At 35.9% G+C, this 27,113-nt stretch overlaps 2 protein-coding genes across 2 annotated transcripts; both read right to left on the reverse strand.

Annotated features, from left to right (window-relative positions):
• Positions 1-77: 77 nt before the first annotated feature.
• LOC129928045 (uncharacterized) lies at positions 78-15,164 on the reverse strand. Its single transcript, XM_056040055.1, has 3 exons — positions 15,017-15,164; positions 7,489-7,638; positions 78-1,201 (listed from the first exon to the last, which is right to left on the reverse strand). Exons 1-3 carry the CDS (start codon positions 15,115-15,117, stop codon positions 799-801), a joined length of 654 nt encoding a protein of 217 aa, XP_055896030.1. The 5' UTR covers positions 15,118-15,164; the 3' UTR covers positions 78-798.
• A 3,643-nt stretch (positions 15,165-18,807) lies between these two features.
• Positions 18,808-23,431, reverse strand: LOC106069405 (uncharacterized). The gene is made up of 4 exons (XM_056041906.1): positions 23,338-23,431; positions 22,740-22,872; positions 21,128-21,277; positions 18,808-19,641 (listed from the first exon to the last, which is right to left on the reverse strand). The coding sequence occupies exons 1-4, from the start codon at positions 23,369-23,371 to the stop codon at positions 19,275-19,277; spliced, it is 684 nt and encodes a 227-aa protein (XP_055897881.1). The 5' UTR covers positions 23,372-23,431; the 3' UTR covers positions 18,808-19,274.
• Positions 23,432-27,113: the final 3,682 nt, after the last annotated feature.

The following is a 27,113-nucleotide window of genomic DNA, read 5'->3' on the forward strand; positions in this document are numbered from 1 at the left end:
ACAATGGAACTAACCAGAAGTTCACATTTATGTAGAAAAAGCTTTTTTCAGTATTCATTTTTTCGTTTATGTAGCACTGCTTATATCTGAAACCATTTCAATGCAATTTGTTTTCAAAAAGTAGAAGCAAAGAAGTTCGAAATAAAACAGTTTGTGTTTCTCCCCTCCAGACAGGAACATCACATTCTAGCTCATGATTACACACAGGAGGGCAGCTGGGAAGGTTTGAACTCGACACAGTCGTGAAGACATTACAAGCGCATAACCAGCAGTCTACAGATGTGATGATGCTATAGTTTAGTTTGTTCACTATAACCTCTACCCTGTTTAAGAGTCATCTCTAGTGAAAATTCTCCCCACTTCGAAAACCTCATTTTACACTATTGTAGCATAGATATAGCATTTTCTATTTTAATAAACTATTTTAACAAATCTAAACAAATAATGTTGCTTTCTAGAGACTGCAATTCTCTCCTCCCTTAATACCTAAATAGAATTAGTTCAACACAAACACACACATACGGTGTTGCTAATAAGAAGAGTTATTAATAGAAAGAGTTACTAATAAAAAGGGTTACTAATAAGAAGAGTTATTAATAGAAAGAGTTACTAATAAAAAGGGTTACTAATAAGAAGAGTTATTAATAGAAAGAGTTACTAATAAAAAGGGTTACTAATAAGAAGAGTTATTAATAGAAAGAGTTACTAATAAAAAGGGTTACTAATAAGATTTAATAATAGAAAGAGTTACTAATAAAAAGGGTTACTAATAAGAAGAGTTATTAATAGAAAGAGTTACTAATACTTTTCGCAGAAAAATGGTATTTTTTCATAGCAGAAAAGATCATCCAGAAATAGTCTGCTCAATGCTCCAGAGTAATAAATCATGATACAATCTTCACTCCCCTGGTAATTGTCTGGTTTGTCCGTCTCAAAGAGCTCTTTCATTAATCCACTGTCCACGACTTGTCCGTCATCCGTCCAGACATACTGGCCCTCAGTCTCTAGGTCATTCATTCCTATCCAGTTCTTCACGAAGTTTAAGTTGTCAAGTAAGTTTTCTAGAAGTTGAAATTTGTCTTTGGTCTTGGGGACATACAGATAGGACTTCATACATTGACATGTTTCTTGGGCGACTGTGTAATTGGCTAACACGTTGAAACGGGCGACAACTGCAGTGGTTTCATTGAAGGTTTGGGAACTGAAAGCAAAAAATTACCAAATAAAAACAGGTAAAAAATATACCTCTATAAGAAGGTTATAAGGAGTGCAATCGCATCAATTGATTTGTAATGAGCTTTGTTGCTGCATATAAAAATTTAATATGTGTCAGACGCAAATAGCCCAAATTTTCAGTAAAAGAAATTACAAAAGTCATTTCTCTATAAAAGCAGTTACGAAAGTTTTATAATATAAAAGCACAGATCTATATACTACAATAAATATAGGTATTTGCTCTCTATTTACGATTTATTTAGGTAGGTGCTGTTTTACTATACATACCAAGTATCAGAGTTGAAAAAAAACCAGGTTCGTTTTTTGTGTAACGCTATTCGCTAACACAGTATATATATATAATCTACATATCTTTATTAGTATAATTAAATTTATATATTTAAATCTGAATGAATGCATTGGTAACATGTATAGTTCATCCATCGTGGTTCGATGATGACTGTCACGTACACTATGACCATATATGGTAACAGTTTCGGGATTGTTTGCCGACGTAGCTTGACATAGCTGGGAAACATTAGACTGCAATGATTGGTTGGTCTGGGAGGTGTAAGTTGTTGATCACGTGATTACGAGCTGAAACCCGGCGAAGATGCAAAATAGCCTCAGTCGTGTGTATAGATTTGTAGGGATAAGATCTAACTTGTATGTAGTTAAGAATATATATATTTTATTTGTATCAAGACTCAGATATACTATTGTGTAGATTCAATTCAAGTACATTTTAACCATTGTAACTATTTGTGAATAGTGTTTTCAAGTTATTAATTAAAGTAATTGTTTTTGGACGAAGAGAAGTTTCTTCATTGAATTTAGAACGTACTTAGATCATATTTGTCAAGTAGTAACTCCTAGACCTAGATGATCCTCTTATCAATTGGCAACATTCTGTATGATCGTATTATCAACATAGATCTGTCTGCTTCTATACGATCATCTTATCGAAAGATCATTTCAAGATCCTCGGCAATCACGATCATTGATGGTGCAATATAGTTCAAGTCTGATCGTGACAATGACCATCTAGATCATCCAGGGGGCTGAGAGCTTTGCATTGGGATTTTGTGCCTTCTCATGTGGCTGGCGAGACCTATGTGAGCCCGGAATGTTCGGCTGCACACGTAGCAGGTTATTCCCGCTGGAGCTAGTGTCGTGGGCCTTGACTTTCCTCTCTGGCACTTTTCTTCTGCCAGCGCTGTTCTCTTTTCCTCAGCAACCTATGCGTCAGTTTTCACAGCGCGACGCCATGATGCTCTGTCTTTCAGGTGGCTGGGTCTATGCTGAACGCCTTCAGAGAAGCTTTGAGGTTGTCCCTGAAGCGCTTCTTTGACCACCTTGCGAGCGCTTTCCTTCGCTTAGTTGGCTATACAAGAGTCATTTAGGGATGGGTGGTCTTCCATTCTGCAGAGGTGTCCTACCCATCGCAGCTGGGACTGCATCAGGATGCTTTGCAGACCCGCTCTTTGAAGGACTTCAGTATCTGGTATTTTGTCTTGCCATTTAACATTCAGTATTTTTCTTAGACATGTCATGTGAAAGTGATTCAGTTTCTTTGCAAGTTTTCTGCAGATCTAGAGCTAAATATTATAAATGAGATTAGTAGATTTCTTAAAATAAATTAAGTGGAATAGATCTATAGTTCTACAATATTAAAATCTACATATTTATGGCATCAACTCGCAATAGGTTCTGCGTATACTGTTCACGCCATTCACGGTTCTGCGTATACCGTAGGCGTAGTCATATCACCACAAGGACACATGTGATTCGTGAAACATTTAAATAAACAGTATACACTGCACTCATCATTAATCTTCGGAATCACTGACATTGTCATTAAGTAGACTCTAGATCTATATCCTACATTTCAGATTGAATCTAGTTTAGAAATCTAGATTCTATCTTGAGACTAGATTGTCACTAGTCTAGATCTAGCTCTACCTGACTAAAGTTTATTAATTAGGATAGTCCTACATCTTATCTTCTTATCTTATCTTATATAATACAGACGTTACTTCAAAAAAGAAGATGATTACGTCCTACGCGTCATGCATTTAGTCATGCATATTAACCAATGACTTAAATTCTGCCAAGTCACTGGTTTTCCTGGCTAGCTCAGGCAACCCATTCCATGCTCTCATTGCACTAGGGAAGAAGGAGTATTTGTACAAATTTGTCCTAGTATATGGGACGAGGAATGAGCCTTTATCTTTGTGTCTTTCAGAGTATTTTATTAAATTTTGTTTTTGTATTTGAAGATTATGGTTCAGTGTTTTATGTATGATTGCTACTTTACTTTTGAGTCTTCTGTCCTGAAGGCTTTCTAAATTTAGTGATTTTACTAAAGGTGTTACTCTAGTCAAATGTGAATATTCGTTTGTTATGAATCTCACTGCTCTATTTTGTGTCTGTTCTAGTTTCTTAATGTTTTCTTGAGTTGAGGGGTCCCAAACGGAGGATGCATATTCTATTATTGGCCTAACCAAGGTTAAATAACATTTTAGTTTTATGTTCTTATTTGATTTATAGAAATTTCTTTTAATAAATCCTAATGCTTTGTTTGATTTTTTTTGTAGTTTCATCAATATGTGGATTCCATGATAGTTTTTCATTTATTATAATACCTTGGTATTTTGCGTTTTTAGTCTGTGTTACTGGTTTGCCATGAATAAGATAAGTGGAATTAATTAGTTTTAGTTTTTTTGTTACTCTTAACAACTGACATTTTTCTGGGTGGAAAGACATGCTCCAATTTGATTCCCATTTCTGTAATTCATCTCTCTTTGTAAAATATCTGTGTCTTGTGTTGTTTTTATTGTTCTATATATTATGCAATCGTCTGCAAATAATCTTACTTTTCTTCCTGAACTAATGCAATTTGGTAAATCATTTATGTAAATTAAAAATAGTAGTGGACCCAAGACTGTTCCTTAAGGTACACCTGAGTTTACTGTTATCGGTGTTGATTTAGAGCCATTTATTATTACAGTTTGTTCTCTCCCTATCAGAAAATTTTTAATCCACTGATGCAGTGGACCATTAATGCCGAAATATTTTAATTTTTTAAGCAAACTATGGTGGTGAACTTTGTCAAAAGCCTTAGAAAAATCTAGTAAGATAGCATCTATTTGTTCACTATTATCTAAACCTTTTGAAAAATCATCAATTAGTCCTATTAGTTGTGTTTCACATGATCTATAATTCCTAAAGCCATGTTGGTATGGTGTGAGGACATTATGTTTGTCTAAGTGGTTTATGATGTTGCTACATATTATGTGTTCTAGGATTTTACATGTGATGCTGGTAAGTGATACTGGTCTGTAGTTTCCTGGGTCAGATTTTTCTCCTTTTTAAATAGGGGGGTGACATTAGCTTCTTTCTAGTCCTTTGGTACTCTGCCCTGGTTAAGTGAAGCCTGAAAGAGTATTTTGAACACTGGGGCTAGCTCATTGCTTAGTTCTTTGAGTAATCTAGCTGGAATACCATCAGGTCCAGAAGCTTTATTTGGTTTGGTGTTGGCTAATAGTTTTTTAATTCCATTTTCTTGTACTACTATCCGATCTACTATCTAGAATATTCTATATAGAGCCTATATCTAGATCTAAAAAAATTCTATTGCTAGTCTAGATCAGACTCAGTAGATCTACTGTCTATACAATATTGAATAAGCTTCTACTTATAGATCTACTTTTCAACGCCAAGACCTAATATACTAATACTAGCCTGACATTACCCGCGACCTGCGAGTCCTAGTTTGTGTTTACTAAACATGACCCCTTAACTCAAGAAAACATTAAGGGGAGGAGGACCACCTGAGGCTATTTTTTTTTATTTTTTAACCAAATGCATTCATATTTGGTATACATATATATGGAGTTAATCTAATGTAAAAAATGTAAAAAAAATCTTTAGATTTTTTTGGTTGCCATGGAAACGCCGCCATATTGGATTTTTTAAGGTAACTTTAAGCCGAATCTACCCCTAAAGTATTTGTTGAAAATGAATGAAATAACTTGAATTCTTCAATACTTAAACAATGTATCTAGAAAGTTATAGACTTAGAAATTGAATAAATCTTTTTACTTTTTAAATATTTTTATTCAAACTTATAATATGTTTTTTTCTATAAAAAATCACAATTTTGGAGACAAAATGTTGAAAATTAAAAAAATTAAGACAATAATTGAAAAACTGGCTCTATAGAATGGAACTACATTATGTTGTTAACATATATTCCAAATTTCATAAGAATCCATCAATAAATAAAAAAGTAGATACAAATTAAAGAAGGTGACCGAAGCAAAAATGTGATTATCGAGAAAAACACCTAAAAAGAAACAAGTCTTTTTCAAATGATTTAAACAGTATTCTCCATAGGTAGGGCCAATTTTTTCAATTAATTTTATTTCCCTGCAAGCTTAAGCTGCTCTACTTAAGTGACATCTGTGTTAAATAGCTTTATTTCTCTTTTATACTGAGTTTGACAGGTTTTTTTTAGGTCCCATTTTTTTGCAAGTTGATGACTATAAATAGTAATGGAAACATGCAATCATTTTTTAAGTCATACAAAAATCCAAAGTCAAATTTCCAACAGATCCAAGGACTGAAAAGTTTATTCTTTTAAATTAGATACATTTTGTTTTGCTTTAGTTACTTTTGGGTGAACAGACACAAAAATAGACAGACAGTGAGATTCATAACAAACGAATATTCACAACTGATTACAGTAACAACTTTTTAGAAATGCCTTTTTAAAAATCATTAAAAGTTTTAAAATGACTACACTGTTTATTTTTTATTTTTTACAATTATCTTTTTTTGTGTGAAATTGTGTATCGGAAAATGCGGTACTTGAAATAAGCTAGTCCTAAAAAAAAATACACAGATCTTGGGTAAAAGACTCATCAGATAAAAAAACTGTAAATGTGTAGATTCACAAGTTTGTATCAGGCCTTTACTTTTTATAGCCTGGATCGGGTTTGATCCCAACTACCCGCATATTTTTATAGAATTTTTTTCTCTATCATGTACACTTAAAATAATAGCATATTATTGTCAGTTTAATTTAAAATGAGAACTGAAAATGCAAAAGATGTATAAGTCAACTGTTACTTCCGGCCCAATTAACTAATTCTAGTTTTAAACCAAAGAAACGAAACGCATAAGCGCAACATAGCCCATTGATCTAGGGCCTAGGCTAACAATACTATATTTATGCGATTGGAAATATTTTTATTCATTGTTTTGCTTTCATCCTTATAGAATTCCCAATCAAATTTGTTGGAGGGGGTACCAGTGTTGCCGTATCACTTTGAATTCAAATTTAAGCTTCCTAGGGAGCGGAAAACGCATTTTGTTACTGTGCTCATCAATTAGTTAAAGGTTTTAGAAGTCTAGAGTTAGTTTAAAATTTTTAACGAACGTCCTGATAATCTACATTATTATGATTATTGTCACGGGTCACCCGTCGCTAATTTATTAAATAATAATAATAAAATAATTAATTAAGAGTAATTGATTTACTAACTGGTTAGTTTTTTTAATTGATTTGTGTGTTGTCATCGACAATAAATAAATGTACAAAGTTTTCATGTTGATCCGAGAATGACTTGACATAAGTTCGGTTAAAAAAAAACTAATAATGAAAGAAGCTTGTATTTCAAAAATACTCATAGACGACCCCAGCATCTCAGCCCGTTACGTAACATTTAAATCAATTTCTGAAAAAGAATGAATAGTTGCAGATTTAACAGGAACTGACTTTTAAATATTGCTTGAAAAATGTATGATATTTTTAAAAGTTCGCTTCTACAAAAAAGTTACTATTGCACTTTGTTTTAAGTACTACACAAGCGTTAAAGAAATCATAGTGCCCGCGTCCTGTTCCTTATGTCTCTATATTTAATTCAGCATTGTCTCTCATTAAAATCTGGTCCCTAGTGCTGCATTCTGTATTTGCAATATAGATGAATCATTGTTTCGGCTCTTAACATCTCATTAATATTTGAATTAGAAACTATACTCTACTACCCCATACAAATGTACACAAATACATCTAGGAACTACGTCTTACAAACAACTAATAACTTTTTTCAACTGATTTAATCAACAAAGTTATGTACTTGAAAATAGTACTCACTTATATCTTCATTCTCTATCTCCGGACACAAAAAAAACAAACATAGAGATTTATTCACTATCTGCACATTGCGATAAGAATCGTCACATCATAAGTTGCATTGTTGAACTCACCTGAACCCATCAAAGACGTCATCACTCAGCAGTATATAGAGGTCACCTTCTTGTACAGTTGGCTCAGGCTGTAATGGAGACAACTTGCCGCCAGGTATACACAATTTGGTATTGTCGTTATACAGGAAACTGTAGCATGCTTGTGAGTACCTGGTAGGAGTGAAGCAGGTAGAAGGTACATGTTGGTTATGTGCTAGTCATGTGAAACTAAGACTTACGTGTATGTATTGTACCTTTCCTAACAATAAGGTTTGTTTAAAGTTCAACGAAGAATTCAGTATTTCATGTGGCCACGCAGTCAAGCTGTGATCTAAATATTTTACACATTCAGCGTAGTCATAACAGTTGTCTGCTGGTGGTCGGTTTAAGTTCTCTAAACGCCATCTACCTCTACGTCACTAGATTTCCATTTGGTCTCAAATGTGTCTCCTGTGGACTTTGTCAGAAATCTTTGTCACATTCGAAAGCCGCCAGCTGTCTTGTGTTCATTTTGTATGTCGAAGCAAACTGGCGCTTGATCTGGTCTTCAAAGTATTTTCGTAACTTCTGTCAGACCTACCATGTTTAGGTTCACATTTACGTAACCTCTGTCAGGCCTACCATGTTTAGGTTAACATTTACGTAACTTCTGTCAGGGCTACCATGTTTAGGTTAACATTTACGTAACTTCTGTCAGGACTACCATGTTTAGGTTCACATTTACGTAACTTCTGTCAGACCTACCATGTTTAGGTTCACATTTACGTAACTTCTGTCAGGACTACAATGTTTAGGTTCACATTTACGTAACTTCTGTCAGGACTACCATGTTTAGGTTCACATTTACGTAACTTCTGTGAGGGCTACCATGTTCACATTTACGTAACTTCTGTCAGGACTACCATGTTTAGGTTCACATTTACATAACTTCTGTCAGGACTACCATGTTTAGGTTCACATTTACGTAACTTCTGTCAGGACTACCATGTTTAGGTTCACATTTACGTAACTTCTGTCAGGATTACCATGTTTAGGTTCACATTTACGTAACTTCTGTCAGGACTACCATGTTTAGGTTCACATTTACGTAACTTCTGTCAGGGCTACCATGTTCACATTTACGTGACTTCTGTCAGGACTACCATGTTTAGGTTCACATTTACGTAACTTCTGTCAGGACTACCATATTTAGGTTCACATTTACGTAACTTCTGTCAGACCTACCATGTTTAGGTTCACATTTACGTAACTTCTGTCAGACCTACAATGTTTAGGTTCACATTTACGTAACTTCTGTCAGGCCTACCATGTTTAGGTTCACATTTACGTAACTTCTGTAAGGACTACCATGTTTAGGTTCACATTTACGTAACCTCTGTCAGGCCTACCATATTTAGGTTCACATTTACGTAACTTCTGTCAGGACTACCATGTTTAGGTTCACATTTACGTAACTTCTGTCAGGGCTACCATGTTTAGGTTCACATTTACGTAACTTCTGTCAGGCCTACCATGTTTAGGTTCACATTTACGTAACTTCTGTCAGGGCTACCATGTTCACATTTACGTAACTTCTGTCAGGCCTACCATGTTTAGGTTCACATTTACGTAACTTCTGTCAGGGCTACCATGTTCACACTTACGTAACTTCTGTCAGGACTACCATGTTCACATTTACGTAACTTCTGTCAGGGCTACCATGTTCACATTTACGTAACTTCTGTCAGGACTACCATGTTTAGGTTCACATTTACGTAACTTCTGTCAGGACTACCATGTTCACATTTATGTAACTTCTGTCAGGATAACATGTTCACATTTACGTAACTTCTGTCAGGCCTACCATGTTTATGTTCACATTTACGTAACTTCTGTCAGACCTACCATGTTTAGGTTCACATTTACGTAACTTCTGTCAGGACTACTATGTTTAGGTTCACATTTACGTAACTTCTGTCAGGGCTACCATGTTTAGGTTCACATTTACGTAACTTCTGTCAGACCTACCATGTTTAGGTTCACATTTACGTAACTTCTGTCAGGCCTACCATGTTTAGGTTCACATTTACGTAACTTCTGTCAGGGCTACCATGTTCACATTTACGTAACTTCTGTCAGGACTACCATGTTCACATTTACGTAACTTCTGTCAGGGCTACCATGTTCACATTTACGTAACTTCTGTCAGGACTACCATGTTTAGGTTCACATTTACGTAACTTCTGTCAGGGCTACCATGTTCACATTTACGTAACTTCTGTCAGGACTACCATGTTCACATTTACGTAACTTTTGTCAGGATAACATGTTCACATTTACGTAACTTCTGTCAGGCCTACCCTGTTTAGGTTCACATTTACGTAACTTCTGTAAGACCTACCATGTTTAGGTTCACATTTACGTAACCTCTGTCAGGCCTACCATGTTTAGGTTCACATTTACGTAACTTCTGTCAGACCTACCATGTTTAGGTTCACATTTACGTAACTTCTGTCAGACCTACCATGTTTAGGTTCACATTTACGTAACTTCTGTCAGACCTACCATGTTTAGGTTCACATTTACGTAACTTCTGTCAGGGCTACCATGTTCACATTTACGTAACTTCTGTCAGGACTACCATGTTCACATTTACGTAACTTCTGTCAGGGCTACCATGTTCACATTTACGTAACTTCTGTCAGGACTACCATGTTTAGGTTCACATTTACGTAACTTCTGTCAGACCTACCATGTTTAGGTTCACATTTACGTAACCTCTGTCAGGCCTACCATGTTTAGGTTCACATTTACGTAACCTCTGTCAGGGCTACCATGTTTAGGTTCACATTTACATAACTTCTGTCAGGACTACCATGTTTAGGTTCACATTTACGTAACTTCTGTCAGGGCTACCATGTTTAGGTTCACATTTACGTAACTTCTGTCAGGCCTACCATGTTTAGGTTAACATTTACGTAACTTCTGTCAGACCTACCATGTTTAGGTTCACATTTACGTAACTTCTGTCAGACCTACAATGTTTAGGTTCACATTTACGTAACTTCTGTCAGGCCTACCATGTTTAGGTTCACATTTACGTAACTTCTGTAAGGACTACCATGTTTAGGTTCACATTTACGTAACCTCTGTCAGGCCTACCATATTTAGGTTCACATTTACGTAACTTCTGTCAGGACTACCATGTTTAGGTTCACATTTACGTAACTTCTGTCAGGATTACCATGTTTAGGTTCACATTTACGTAACTTCTGTCAGGACTACCATGTTTAGGTTCACATTTACGTAACTTCTGTCAGGGCTACCATGTTCACATTTACGTGACTTCTGTCAGGACTACCATGTTTAGGTTCACATTTACGTAACTTCTGTCAGGACTACCATATTTAGGTTCACATTTACGTAACTTCTGTCAGACCTACCATGTTTAGGTTCACATTTACGTAACTTCTGTCAGACCTACAATGTTTAGGTTCACATTTACGTAACTTCTGTCAGGCCTACCATGTTTAGGTTCACATTTACGTAACTTCTGTAAGGACTACCATGTTTAGGTTCACATTTACGTAACCTCTGTCAGGCCTACCATATTTAGGTTCACATTTACGTAACTTCTGTCAGGACTACCATGTTTAGGTTCACATTTACGTAACTTCTGTCAGGGCTACCATGTTTAGGTTCACATTTACGTAACTTCTGTCAGGCCTACCATGTTTAGGTTCACATTTACGTAACTTCTGTCAGGGCTACCATGTTCACATTTACGTAACTTCTGTCAGGCCTACCATGTTTAGGTTCACATTTACGTAACTTCTGTCAGGGCTACCATGTTCACACTTACGTAACTTCTGTCAGGACTACCATGTTCACATTTACGTAACTTCTGTCAGGGCTACCATGTTCACATTTACGTAACTTCTGTCAGGACTACCATGTTTAGGTTCACATTTACGTAACTTCTGTCAGGACTACCATGTTCACATTTACGTAACTTCTGTCAGGATAACATGTTCACATTTACGTAACTTCTGTCAGGCCTACCATGTTTAGGTTCACATTTACGTAACTTCTGTCAGGACTACTATGTTTAGGTTCACATTTACGTAACTTCTGTCAGACCTACCATGTTTAGGTTCACATTTACGTAACTTCTGTCAGGCCTACCATGTTTAGGTTCACATTTACGTAACTTCTGTCAGGGCTACCATGTTCACATTTACGTAACTTCTGTCAGGACTACCATGTTCACATTTACGTAACTTCTGTCAGGGCTACCATGTTCACATTTACGTAACTTCTGTCAGGACTACCATGTTTAGGTTCACATTTACGTAACTTCTGTCAGGGCTACCATGTTCACATTTACGTAACTTCTGTCAGGACTACCATGTTCACATTTACGTAACTTTTGTCAGGATAACATGTTCACATTTACGTAACTTCTGTCAGGCCTACCCTGTTTAGGTTCACATTTACGTAACTTCTGTAAGACCTACCATGTTTAGGTTCACATTTACGTAACCTCTGTCAGGCCTACCATGTTTAGGTTCACATTTACGTAACTTCTGTCAGACCTACCATGTTTAGGTTCACATTTACGTAACTTCTGTCAGACCTACCATGTTTAGGTTCACATTTACGTAACTTCTGTCAGACCTACCATGTTTAGGTTCACATTTACGTAACTTCTGTCAGGGCTACCATGTTCACATTTACGTAACTTCTGTCAGGACTACCATGTTCACATTTACGTAACTTCTGTCAGGGCTACCATGTTCACATTTACGTAACTTCTGTCAGGACTACCATGTTTAGGTTCACATTTACGTAACTTCTGTCAGACCTACCATGTTTAGGTTCACATTTACGTAACCTCTGTCAGGCCTACCATGTTTAGGTTCACATTTACGTAACCTCTGTCAGGGCTACCATGTTTAGGTTCACATTTACATAACTTCTGTCAGGACTACCATGTTTAGGTTCACATTTACGTAACTTCTGTCAGGGCTACCATGTTTAGGTTCACATTTACGTAACTTCTGTCAGGCCTACCATGTTTAGGTTAACATTTACGTAACTTCTGTCAGGGCTACCATGTTTAGGTTCACATTTACGTTACCTCTGTCAGGGCTACCATGTTCACATTAACGTAACTTCTGTCAGGCCTACCATGTTTAGGTTCACATTTACGTAACTTCTGTCAGACCTACCATGTTTAGGTTCACATTTACGTAACTTCTGTCAGACCTACCATGTTTAGGTTCACATTTACGTAACTTCTGTCAGACCTACCATGTTTAGGTTCACATTTACGTAACTTCTGTCAGACCTACCATGTTTAGGTTCACATTTACGTAACTTCTGTCAGACCTACCATGTTTAGATTCACATTTACGTAACTTCTGTCAGGACTACCATGTTTAGGTTCACATTTACGTAACTTCTGTCAGATCTACCATGTTTAGGTTCACATTTACGTAACTTCTGTCAGAACTACCATATTTAGGTTCACATTTACGTAACTTCTGTCAGGACTACCATATTTAGGTTCACATTTACGTAACTTCTGTCAGACCTACCATGTTTAGGTTCACATTTACGTCAAATGTATTTTATCCAACTGTACAATTGTCACAGCTAATGTTTGTCTGTCAAAACTTTGTTTGTACATCACCATGTGATACCAGCTGTCTGTTCAAACGAGTCGAGATTGTGATAGTTACAGCAATTTAAATTCACGCATTATTTGAGTGTTACTGTATTTTGATATCGTGAGAAACTGACCATGAATGGCACTTTTTATTACTACTCAAATTTTACCATTACCACATCTGCTAGTAAAATTTGATAATTTAGATTTAGCACGTATTACATTTGTCTGTTGAGGTTTTTTTATGATAAACTTAACAATGTCAATAAAAAAAGAGGCTGAGCTGTAGAGCGCTTGGTTTCGAATCGTGTTTCGGTATCTTTTGGCACCTCTGAGTCCACCCAGCTCTATTGGGTACCTGACAGATGGGGAAAGTAAAGGCGGTTGGTTGTTGTGCTGTCCACATGACACAATCGTTAACCGTAGACCACAGAAACAGATGACCTTTACATCATCTACCCTATAGATCGCAAGGTTTGAAAGAGGAACTTTACTAACAGTATCAAGTTCTGAAAGAAGAACTTTACTAACAGTATCAAGGTCTAAAATAGGAACTTTACTAACAGTATCAAGGTCTAAAATAGGAACTTTACTAACAGTATCAAGGTCTAAAAGAGGAACTTTACTAACAGTATCAAGGTTTGAAAGAGGAACTTTACTAACAGTATCAAGGTCTAAAATAGGAACTTTACTAACAGTATCAAGGTCTAAAAGAGGAACTTTACTAACAGTATCAAGGTTTGAAAGAGGAACTTTACTAACAGTATCAAGGTCTAAAATAGGAACTTTACTAACAGTATCAAGGTCTAAAAGAGGAACTTTACTAACAGTATCAAGGTCTAAAAGAAAACATTACAAACAGTATCAAGGTCTGAAAGAGAAACTTTACTAACAGTATCAAGGTCTAAAAGAGGAACTTTACAAACAGTATCAAGGTCTAAAAGGGAACTTTACTAAAAATATCAAGGTCTGAAAAAGGAACTTTACTTAAAGTATTAAGGTCTGAAAGAGGAACTTTACTAACAGTATAAAGTTCTGAAAGAGAAACTTTACAAACAGTATCAAGGTCTGAAAGAGAAACTTTACTAACAGTATCAAGGTCTGAAAGAGAACTTTACTAACAGTATCAAGGTCTGAAAGAGAACTTTACTAACAGTATAAAAATTTGAAAGAGAAACTTTACAAACAGTATCAAGGTCTGAAAGAGGAACTTTACTAACAGTATCAAGGTCTGAAAGAGGAACTTTACTAATAGTATCAAGGTCTGAAAGAGAAACTTTACTAACAGTATCAAGGTCTGAAAGAGAACTTTACTAACAGTATCAAGGTCTGAAAGAGAACTTTACTAACAGTATCAAGTTCTGAAAGAGGAACTTTACTAACAGTATCAAAGACGCTAAATTGAACTTCACTGTTACAAAGTAAACAACTAAAAATTGCTTCAATGTAAAAATGTGACAACATTGGATTCTACAACTCTAAAAGTGCACAAAATGTATCAAATAACTTTAAAATAACAACAACACAGCATTCTTGTAATGCACTAATTGCATATTATTTTTATTCTGTAAAACAGAAACATTAACTAGCTATTAATACTCTTTTCGCAATAGATGGAAATGTTTAATATAGAAGTTTATTTCATGATGAAAACTTAAAACACCTGTTTTTATTTTCCTTTTTTTTTTTTGTTTGTTTTTAGAATGTTTTTATAAATACATTTTTAGTTTAATTTACTATTTTCATGTTAGTTAGTCTGTGTTGTTTTGTTGCTATAAATAAGTAAATTTAATTTTTTTTTTTTTTTGCTTTATCTGATAGAATTTAGTTTACAATGACCAAATTGGCAACGATCATTCTTTAAACTTTGCGAACCAGACGAAATCTGACTCTACTTACATATCAGCACATTTCCTGTAACATGCCAGGGCGGACATGCTAGCCCAGCCGTAGTTCAGCCTGGTGGGTCCACAATATTTCCCATAACTCTTAACAAACATTTTCAGATCTGACGTGTTGGTTGCGGTGACGGTTAGACTGTAGAGGGAGATAACTAAACAAGAAAAAAATAAAGAGATTCTAAGAAAAATATTCAAAAACGATCAATAGAATTAAAAAAAAAACATCTACTCTAAATTTAAACCAAATAAAACTGTTTCATCAACAAATTAGATTTATACAATTTAAGTGGATATATTTATTTGAAAACAATTTGTTTTAGGAAAATACATCAATAATACCAAATATAGTTAGGAAAGTAGTTAGAATTCCCATTGTTGTCTCGCAGACGATATTGCTCATGCAGTAGTAAGTCCTCTAAGTGAATGTCCAAATCTAAACTCTGCATTGTTACCAAGAAACACACAGTAAGTACTTACAAACAACATTATAACAACAGATATAAGAGACACCACTTTGATTGTTGAGCTTATTTCTTGTTGGTTAAATTCACGTCTTGAACACAATAAATATTTGACAACAATGAAATAGTTTGTTTCAGTTCGAAATCTTTCTTTTCTTTTGTGTTCTGGAGAATCACGCAACACTTACTAATCAATAGGAACAGATTGGAGAGCAAATATTCAGCCTTGAATAGAAGCCTAAGTATTTACTTTGAACGTTATTACACTAGAAGTGTAGACATTAGGTCTAACTAGGAGCGCTGTGAATTATTTCACAAGAGGAAATGGGATATTTGCCAATTAATTTGAGATGAAAACCATTCCAGAAGGTCACAGAAATTAATATTTCCACAGAGACTATTTTACACAACCAATCTGTATTATATTTCTAAGGGCCCTAATTCACTAACTCAGCTCTCACTAATCCTTCCACTTGCCGTGAACGAAAGAATACGAAACTTTAACCTTTTATCTCTTTTCACTTGGATCCATGACAAGTTTATTTCATGATCGAAACCAGAGCGGTTACATTTACTGTATAGGATTTTTTTATTCGCCATTTTGACCTAGTATGTTTTGGAAAGACAACATAAGAGAACTGACCACTTCCTGTTTGGTCCAGGCCTACATATTTACTCTTTTTGTAACCATGTAGATCTAGACAGGAAGTCTTTGGTATCTGAATTACAATTTTATCATAATCATATCTTCTGTTAAAAGAAACTTTTATAAATTATAGTAAAAGATTATATGTAGATGGGCATGTATTTTAGATCTAAAATTAGAAGTCTGACCAATTCTCACAGTTAATATAAGGCATGGTCATCTAGGTCTGAACTTTTTTGTGTGTTTTGGAACTACTGGCAATACCCACTGTCTTTTTTCATTGATTTGTTCACAGCCTACACAGAACTGGTGATCGTTTTGTATTTTGTCTTCCACGGCAAGGGAGAGAATTAGTGACACGCCAGTGAATCAGCGGCCTTTCTAAATAGAACTTGAAAAGTACATAAGATTATGCTTCAGTTTTAGGCACTTTACTTTTTGTGAGTAATTTTCTTTAATAGTGTTAACACTCGATTATCTCAGTGGGTAGTGTATCCGACTTTAAATAGGAGGTTCAGGGGTTTATGTCCCTTATCGCGCCAAACATTGTTTTATACTTTTTTTTTTAAATAGTGTCGCTTCACAGATATTTCGCGGAGTCTACAGGTATTTCAATGTAGTCCACGACGAAACTGTTGCTCTCGAACTTTGCAAGATGGCTGTAAGCTTTGTTTGCGAACATTGGGAAAACTATGGCGACGCCCTGTCCGTTGTTCTTACTCATGGAAGCACAGTCATACCTCTGCTCAACAATACGCTGCCTTCATGAATACTTCCGGCGTTTATGGTGGCGAGGCTGAAATTGTGGCGATGTCTCAAATACTTCTCGCTACTATCACTATTTACTTCCGAGAACGTCGCCTGACCCTCCTCGAGTTAACAATCCGTGTCAACGTCTCTCCCTATCCCTGCTATTTAGCGGTCCTCTTCCTGCTATCTAGTTAGTCTCATTGAATGACATGATTGACACAAACGTATTGATACACTTACGCTTAATATAAACTTTGTTTTTAATTACCGATAGGTTAATATATTTTTTTTACTCATTCTTGTTTTTTTTTTTTTTTTTTTTTTAGGTTTTCTAGTAAAAATTTAAACAAATTAAAAATTAATTTTATAATAAATTTAATTCTAAGTCTTTTTTATTCACAATTAAAATATTTTAAGATATCTTACATAAACAGAAGATAATTAAGTCCTATGCATTTCATGTATAAGTTTTGTCATACAGGTTAATCCATGACTCAAATCCTGCTAAGTCGTTGGTTTTCCTCGCTGATTCAGGCAACCCATTACATTCTCTAATTGCAGTAGGAGTACTTAATTGCTCATGTTTTTTAAATATGATTCCTCCAACTTATTTCTAAAATCAAGTAATTAATTGAAATAGTTCAACATTCTTTCCAAGTTTTAAGCAAGTCAAATTTATAGACAAAAGAAAATGTTTGAAAATTTTAACGAATTATTATAATCTATTTTAGAAATTTCCATTATGTTGCATCGTAATGCAATGTCTCCCAAAGCAACATTTTTCAAACATCCATTTCTTAAGCCAGAGACGGTACAGCCCATGAATGAACTTGACCAACTCCAGCAAGTCTTGTTCCTTCAGATCTCTCCAGAGCTTTTCATCTGTTTGGTCAAATTCAAGCCATTTGTAGATAGGTTTCAACACCATGAAGTCATTTTATTTGTAATCCAATGATAGATGTTTTTTTGTTTTTATGTTTTGTTTTAATGGGTTTTTTTTGTGTGTAAAAAGTTAACTTTTTATTTGGGATTTTTCAAAATTACGTTTATGGAGCTACAGAATGTTTTGTTGTTTTAGAATTAATCCTAGATTTTTAAAGACTGTATTTATTTTCAAACATTGTAATGTTTTTCATCTGTCTGCTCATCACTTGCAATAATATTGTTACAAATGACCATTGACTGGCAGAGGTTAACGTGTGACCCCGGCGAGATAACACAGTAGCGGGTGTTCTCTGGAATTTACATGTATAAACAAAGACAGGATGTGACGTGTCCTTACGTGTTGTTCCAGAAGGTACTAGCAATGTCCAGTGACAGATAGAGGTCACAACTTGTGAACCCAGCAAGATGACACTGCAGCCGATGTTTTCTGGAATCTACATGTATAAACAAAGACAGGTTATGACGTTTCCTCACGTGTTGTTCCAGAAGATACTTTGGAGGAGCGATTAGGGACTCTATATAAGCCAGAGAGTTAATGTGAAAGTCAGTCGTAGGTAGTCGTATGGAGTCGTAGGTAGAATGGTCGGTACAGTCTTTGTTACTGTTGTCTACTGTGCGAGACTGTAGAAGAGAAATGTGTACGACTCGATGCAAGTTAACTAGGGTAGAGTTAACTGGAGTGGACTACTGTCGTTAAAGTCTATACAGCGAACTACAGTGGACTTGAGCAGTTACAGTCGATACAGTCGATGTAAGACGTGAACGGCTCTGATTCGGTAGACTTGAATACGACTTGGTTCAGCTTTGGGAGACCTGGAGCGACACTGGGAAGTGTGTCGTTGGTCTATTCTGTGGAAAACGGCTCGATGCAAGTTGAGAAGAGATGAATTGCAACGAAGTGAAGAGATGAATTGCAACGAAGTATAGCTAACTGTAAACTGACAGATATTGTACTGTCTTCTACGCTACATGTTACATTGACGAATTGTTAGATTTAATAGTCAATAAAGTTATATGAAACTGAAAGTTGAGTCGTCAAGTTCTTTACAGTGTTTTTATTTGTGTGCCTACTAGTACATCTAGCCAGAAGATTCAGAAATACGTCACAATACTCTAGCTAGCCTAACTTGAAATAGTGCTCATTTCAAAGACAAAAACAGATGAGAATAGAATTGTGACATAATATCCACGCTCATTCAATGAGATTCAACTGAAACTAGAGAACTTGACAGAATCGTGTAGGTTTCTATTAGTAGGAATAATTAACTAAGCAGGTTGTTTATTTTAAATACAAATAATAAGCTTCACTAGTTTTGTGACTTCAAACATTAATTAAACATTTTATATGAATGCTAATATAAATAAAACATACTCTATGACTAAAACTATTTATTAAAGAAGTTTCTATATAGGCAAACAATAAATAAACATGTTTCTATGACTTGTATAATTAACTAAACAGGTTTTTCACATACAAAGTGAAACGTTTCCTCACAGTTCACATAAGTTAAAGATTGACTCTCCCAGTTCAGTATCTTGCACATTTCTGTCGTGTCTCGCTCTTCATAGTAGTAATAGTTGAGTTTCAACTCATCCCCAAAGATATAGCCACCACTGGTACGAGAGTAAGTAGACATCCTCCCTTCAATCCACGTGTCTTGCATTGTCTCGCCCACCAGAGAAACCAGTGTCTTAAATTTATCCTCGTTCTCAACAACGTAGAGGTTCGCCTGAAGACAAAGACAGACGTCTGCAGCCTGTGTGAAGTTCACGTTCATTGGATAGTAGGCCACGTTGACAGGCGTGTAGCTGTAGTCTAGACTGGAGACAGACATTAGTATCTTTAGTGAGAAATAATAACAATCTTAAACTTGGAAAATCAAAGTCATTACTTATAGTTCAGTGTTTCCCAAAGTGGGGTAGGCCTATGTCCAGTTGATAAAAACTTTTTCAGCAGTTTTAGACATGAAGTCAAAAAGATCGCTTATCAGATGAAAATAAAAAAAACAGGAAACGAATGGATGATACTGTGTCATGTAAACACAAACTATTTCATCCACTCATTCAGCCAAATCTATGTTATTTATAACCAGCGCTTTTTAAAAATAAAAATAATATATGCGCCGGTACTCAGTAATTAGGTGCCGGTACTCAGTAATTAGGTGCCGGTACTCAGTAGTTGATTGCCTAACTTTTAACTACTAAAAAATAATAACATACGTTAAAATACACGAAAAGTAATTTTGTTTCAAAAAGGTGCCGGTACGCCGTACTGGTGTGTACCGTCACAAAAAAAGCCCTGTTTATAACAGAACTTACATAAATAAACAAAAATAAATCCATTGGGGGGGGGGTACGAGAGGGTATTCAGCGTTACCAATACTCTATAAGAGATATAAACAAGTCAAACGTTGATAAACACTGCACTAGCCTATAATTTTAAAATGCACAACTTTATGCAAGTGTTGCGAATTGGTTTTTAAATAATTATAAGTTTGCGCCATTAGAGTGAAATAGACTGAACATCTAATGTTTCCTTCTTATTGAAATTGTTTTGTGAAACAAATGGAGGTACCTTAAAAAATTAATTTGTTTCTGCATTGCTAAAAAGTGCTCACCAATTATCCTCAACCTTTAAAACCAAACAAAGCTTACACTACTTCCTGTCATGTGTACACAGGACACACCAGACAGTTATTTGTAGTTCTGGCAAGTATGAACATCTCCGATAGAAATAAAATAAAATAAATAAGCATGCACTTCTCTAGTTGTTTGTAATAAGTTCGGTTATGGATTAACCTTTCCGTTTTACATATTATATAATATACACTTGTGTCTGTCTGGTAGAATTTTTGTACTCTATTTCTCCCAAGTTGAAACTTTACACTAGTTTACACTATCAATTTTGTACCTAACAAAGTATGAATCGAATAAAAAAAATAACCAGCTAATTATTGGTATTTAAATATTTTGTTTGGCATCGAACAAGGTAAATAAATGCTACTTATTGCGAGATATGGTTGCATATTTGCAGTTATTCCCCTTATTGAGGTTTGTACACCCACTTCCAATTTTTGAATCAAAATAAAATTTTGCACATCTATTTACAGTCAATAACAATACATGAATAAATAAATAAATAAATTGTTGCAATTACTGTTAATTAATTAATTTTGTTTTATACAAAAATGGGAACTTAATGATTCAGCATTGCGATATGCCGATGATTCTGTGTTAATTCTTCACAGGCAGGCTTTGTTTTTCTTTCTTTTTGTATTTTCCACGTTTCTATCATTGGTCTACTTACTGAAAGCCATCATAGACGTCATCACTCATTAGTAGGTAGACATCACCTTCTAGTGGAGTTGGTTCTGAAGAGAAGGGAGACAATCTGCCACCCGGTGTACACAGGTTTGTCAGGTCATTAAACATGAAACTACGGCATCCAGTTACGTACCTTGACATCAAAGTTAATAAACATTTTAGCATAACAGCGGTGTGTTTTCTATGAGCTAATAGCACAGTAACTAGCTTTTATTGAATAGTAAGATCTATATTCCTTGAACAATTTAGAGCATTTCACATTTTAAAGTTGTAAGTAAAGCTCCCCTTTTCAAACCTTAAATTCTAAAGAACAGATGGTGTAAAGGTGGCTTAGCGGTAAAGCGCTTGGCTTCCGACCCTGAGGTCTCGAGTTCGAATCCTAGCTAAGACTGGGGTTTTTAATTTCGGGATCCTTGGGCGCCTCTGAGTCCACCCAGCTCTAATTCATCGTGGTCCTGACATTAGTTGGGAAAAAGTAAAGGAGGTTATTCGTTGTGCTGGCCACGTGACACCCAGAAACAAATGACCTATACATTACATTTTAGCCTGCACAAAAATGTTCGGACTGTCAGTTACAGTAGGCTTTGCTCGAAGTAAAAAATATTTCAAAAATAAAAAACAATCACCCCGGCAAGTCATTCGTATTCCAGAGGATATGGCAAAGTGCCAAATATCTACTTTGACGTCCAAAGGTTAAAATACGTCTTCTAATTTCCAACAAAACTTTCGTTTCAAAACAGCTGTTTGCTAAGATACAAGATCAATAGAGACATTGAAAAGAAACATTGAAAAGGGAAGGAGAAAATTACTTTTACAAAATATAAAACTTTGGGGTTCAGGGACATAAGCCAGGTATTACACAGATATCAGATTTTATAATATATATTTTTGTAAAACAATTTCACTTTTCAAAACACAAGAATAATAACAATACAAAGTGACAGAAAGGACTTAAGAAACAGGATTATAAAAATGGCTAATGACAATTTAATTTACAAAGCAAAAAAAAAAAAAAAAAAACTTGGGAGAGTGTACCATTGACAATGTAAAATAATATAGAAACAATATTATTCACGCCACATGAAACAGAGTGTTACACTACATAAACACTTAGAAACAAGGTAAACAATATAACTTAAATTTATTGTGGTCAACTTACAGATAGTCTTTATATTGTTGATAGTCTTTATATTATTGGAATTTTAAAATAGGCATTCTCTTACGACACACTGACCTGACTTAGTATGAACACGTTTAGAACTAAATAGGATTATTGAATAGATTATTTTTACATTAATTGGTTAATGTGTTCAAGCCTTTAAATGTACCGTATAACTGTAAGTCCTTGATCAGTAAGCTTTATTAAGAGTTTTATGTCACGTGTGATGTTTTTCTGGACGAATGTTTTCTATTGTGTCTTGAACACACAGTCACCAAGATCTTAGAATTTCGTTCATTTTTAAAATCTCTAAGTGTGTTTCTCTTCTCCACCAACTTCTACCTAGTGAAATTTCACAAACAACAGAATAAAATGTATCAAAAATCATATTATAGTACAATAATAATACACACACGTCATTCACTATAAACATTACCTATTGAAACAATTCATCACACAAGACAAGACTGACACGTCAGTCCAACCAGAAGCCAGTCTAATAGGTCCGCAAGATTTACTATTGGTCTTGACAAATGTTTCTTCTGTATACATATTGCATGCTACCAAATCTAGAACAGAGAAAATGTGCATGTTTACGTATTTAAAGAAGGTACAATAACGGGTACTCCATTTATAAAACTATAAAAGCAAGCAAAAAAACATTAGCTTAGCAGTTAATATGTCTCTATTAATATGCATGTTTACCTAAACTAGTTTTCAAAGAAAAAATTATAAAACCTATCATTTGCACACGGTCATGTGGTAATTGCTAGAGACAATCTCCTCGATGGTCCCGAGTTTAAAAACAACATGTTGCCATCCCATGTCGTCCTGCAGCAGATCTGGGCTAGTACTTAATAATCTTTATTCTTGACGGAACGTCTGTAACTTGTAAAACAGACAATCCTAAAGCATAAAGCATTTAGAAGACGCATATGTTGTCAACTTATTCCAATATCAAATGCCAATATTTTTTTTTCTTAAAATTTAAAAAGACGATATGTTTTAAATTTAATTATAATAAATGTATTTACCAAATAAAACCAAAACGATAATTAACATGTCCATTTATTAAAGGCACAGATATACACTATTTAACAATTGTACATAATGTTATTACACTGTAACATTAGTGCCCAGTCTATAATTTAAATGATCAAATTTCTTTTTTTTTTAGAAATGAATCGATTAATAGCATAGGCGATCTTCTCGTGTTATTTTTAATTAGAGGCAAGAATATGAACTTACAAAATAAATGAACTAAATATGTAAATGTATCTGGTCATGATAAAGTTCTCACGAATCTTTTAAACTTGTTAATTTAAAAATAAAAGCATCACATTATCATAAAAACGAATCACATATGACACGAATACGCCACTGGAAGGCCTATATGTGCTTTTTAAAATTTGGAAATCTATTCTTTAATCAATGTGGAGTGTGCTATAAATATTTCAGTATGGATTGATTTCGCATTACACATAATCGTATCGTCTGATCAATGTTAACAATTTTTATTAGTTGGCAACAGTAAAATATTTTTTTGTTTTAATTTAATGTATAGGCTATGACCTGATGTGCGTTTTCAAGTACCTTATGTAATAAAGATTTAATATATAATATTAATGTATCGTCAGTAGTATATAACTACATATTATATTATTATTATTATTAATATTATCATTATTCTATAATTATCATATTATTTTAGTATTATTAATTATTACTATATTATAAAATTATTATATAATTAAACCAGAGACAAATAGTCTACAAAGTGTAGATGTCTATCAAGTTAAATCTATGTTTTCTACTTAATTATAAGTTTTTCATACCCTTTCTGGAATACCATTGGTAACGGGATGTGACAAGGATTCATGTTGAGAGTTGAGACATTGACCATTGAATCAGCTCAGGTCCACCAAGTGAAATCAACAGGCGCAGGAGTTTCTCAAAACACAATCATATCATCCATAAGACTGGTTCCTGGCAATGCTCCAAGCGTCATACCAACTGAATTATAAAGTTCGGTATACAGTCGATGGAAGTAAGGCGCCATGTTATTCGCAGTCGTCCAAATTTTGGCTTATTTCGTTTCAGCGTAGACGCCACAGTCGTCATTGTGGTACACTTAATGCAGTACATTCATTCAGTAGACTCAAATAGAACTGCATTGAAACAACACTAAAATACTTCTCATATTTATCAAGACGAACCCCGAACATTTCAGTAATCCCTATTTCCACTAGGCTAGATAGAGGCCTATTTCTAAAGTTCTCTTCAGCTGTAGTAGCAACCAAACGGGATGTAAGTCCCAACATTGAATGAAATACTTGACTAACACATTTTCGAATAATTAATTTAATATGTATTATTTGTTTAAATGATATTGTTTATTTTTTTAGTCTACCATAGGATATACTGGAATAGACGAGGTATCACTACAAGCACAAAGCTAGGGTTCTATCGAGCTGTCACTCTCCCCACATTGCTCTATGCCTCAGAAACTTTGACAATAAATAGACAAAATACACAGACAAAAACTAAACCACTTTCACATGATCTGTCTCATCAAAATACACAGACAAAAACTAAACCACTTTCACATGATCTGTCTCATCAAAATACACAGACAAAAACTAAACCACTTTCACATGATCTGTCTCATCAAAATACACAGACAAAAACTAAACCACTTTCACATGATCTGTCTCATCAAAATACACACACAAAAACTAAACCACTTTCACATGATCTGTCTCATCAAAATACAGAATGTTAAATGGCAAGAAAAACAACAACATAATATTAAAGTCTTTCCATCCACACGATCCTGATGCAGTCCAGATGCGATGGGCAGGCAACATCTGCAGAATGGAAGACTCCCAAATATCTTCACGACACCTTTATGGCCAATGAAGGGAAGGGAAGCTCTGACAAGGTGGGCACAGAAAAAGCTTCAGAGACACCGTCAAAGCGTCTCTGAAAGTCCTGAGCCTAGAGCCTGCCAGTTGGGAGACAGAAACATAGGATACAGCATCATGGCGTCTCAGAAAGTCCTGAGCCTAGAGCCTGCCAGTTGGGAGACAGAAACATAGGATACAGCATCATGACGTCTCTGAAAGTCCCCAGCCTAGAGCCTGCCAGTTGGGAGACAGAAACATAGGACACAGCATCATGGCGTCTCAGAAAGTCCTGAGCCTAGAGCCTGCCAGTTGGGAGACAGAAACATAGGACACAGCATCATGGCGTCTCAGAAAGTCCTCAGCCTAGAGCCTGCCAGTTGGGAGACAGAAACATAGGATACAGCATCATGACGTCTCAGAAAGTCCTCAGCCTAGAGCCTGCCAGTTGGGAGACAGAAACATAGGACACAGCATCATGGCGTCTCAGAAAGTCCTGAGCCTAGAGCCTGCCAGTTGGGAGACAGAAACATAGGACACAGCATCATGGCGTCTCAGAAAGTCCTCAGCCTAGAGCCTGCCAGTTGGGAGACAGAAACATAGGACACAGCATCATGGCGTCTCAGAAAGCCCTGAGCCTAGAGCCTGCCAGTTGGGAGACAGAAACATAGGATACAGCATCATGACGTCTCTGAAAGTCCTCAGCCTAGAGCCTGCCAGTTGGGAGACAGAAACATAGGATACAGCATCATGACGTCTCAGAAAGTCCTGAGCCTAGAGCCTGCCAGCTGGGAGACAGAAACATAGGATACAGCATCATGGCGACTCAGAAAGTCCTCAGCCTAGAGCCTGCCAGTTGGGAGACAGAAACATAGGATACAGCATCATGGCGTCTCTGAAAGTCCTGAGCCTAGAGCCTGCCAGTTGGGAGACAGAAACATAGGATACAGCATCATGGCGTCTCAGAAAGTCCTGAGCCTAGAGCCTGCCAGCTGGGAGACAGAAACATAGGATACAGCATCATGGCGTCTCAGAAAGTCCTGAGCCTAGAGCCTGCCAGTTGGGAGACAGAAACATAGGATACAGCATCATGGCGTCTCAGAAAGTCCTCAGCCTAGAGCCTGCCAGTTGGGAGACAGAAAGTCCTGAGCCTAGAGCCTGCCAGTTGGGAGACAGAAACATAGGATACAGCATCATGGCGTCTCAGAAAGTCCTGAGCCTAGAGCCTGCCAGTTGGGAGACAGAAAGTCCTGAGCCTAGAGCCTGCCAGTTGGGAGACAGAAACATAGGATACAGCATCATGACGTCTCAGAAAGTCCTGAGCCTAGAGCCTGCCAGCTGGGAGACAGAAACATAGGATACAGCATCATGGCGTCTCAGAAAGTCCTCAGCCTAGAGCCTGCCAGTTGGGAGACAGAAACATAGGATACAGCATCATGGCGTCTCAGAAAGTCCTGAGCCTAGAGCCTGCCAGCTGGGAGACAGAAACATAGGATACAGCATCATGGCGTCTCTGAAAGTCCTGAGCCTAGAGCCTGCCAGCTGGGAGACAGAAACATAGGATACAACATCATGGCGTCGCTCTGTGAAAACTGGCGCAGAGGATAAGAGAATATCGATGGCAGAAGAAAATCAGCAAAGAAAAAAAGGTCAATAACACTGAAATAATCTGTCCAGTGTGCAGCCAAACATTCCGAGCTCACAAAGGTCTCACAAGCCAAATGTGCAGGCACAAAACCCCTGAGAAAAGCACTCAGCGCCCTGAATGACTGAACTGGAACCAAGATGGACAAACTATATTGTTATTATGACTTATACAGGCTAAGCGATAAAAGTCATAGAATTAGCATTTGTGTGAACAGTGTATGATTGTAATAACAAATTTAAAAAAAAAGTAATTAAAGACC

This window comes from Biomphalaria glabrata, chromosome 9 (assembly GCF_947242115.1).
Source record: "Biomphalaria glabrata chromosome 9, xgBioGlab47.1, whole genome shotgun sequence".
NCBI classification, from domain to species: Eukaryota; Metazoa; Mollusca; class Gastropoda; family Planorbidae; genus Biomphalaria; species Biomphalaria glabrata.

Coding starts and splice junctions, on each gene's coding strand:
- LOC129928045 (XM_056040055.1), bottom strand. CDS start 15,117: ATGTTTGTTAAGAGTTATGGGAAATATTGTGGACCCACCAGGCTGAAC. Junction 7,639..15,016: donor TACAGGAAATGTGCTGATAT/GTAAGTAGAGTC, acceptor CACTCCTACCAG/GTACTCACAAGCATGCTACA. Junction 1,202..7,488: donor GACGTCTTTGATGGGTTCAG/GTGAGTTCAACA, acceptor TTTTGCTTTCAG/TTCCCAAACCTTCAATGAAA.
- LOC106069405 (XM_056041906.1), bottom strand. CDS start 23,371: ATGGACATGTTAATTATCGTTTTGGTTTTATTTG. Junction 22,873..23,337: donor TATCGTTTTGGTTTTATTTG/GTAAATACATTT, acceptor TCTCTGTTCTAG/ATTTGGTAGCATGCAATATG. Junction 21,278..22,739: donor GTGATGAATTGTTTCAATAG/GTAATGTTTATA, acceptor TTTGATGTCAAG/GTACGTAACTGGATGCCGTA.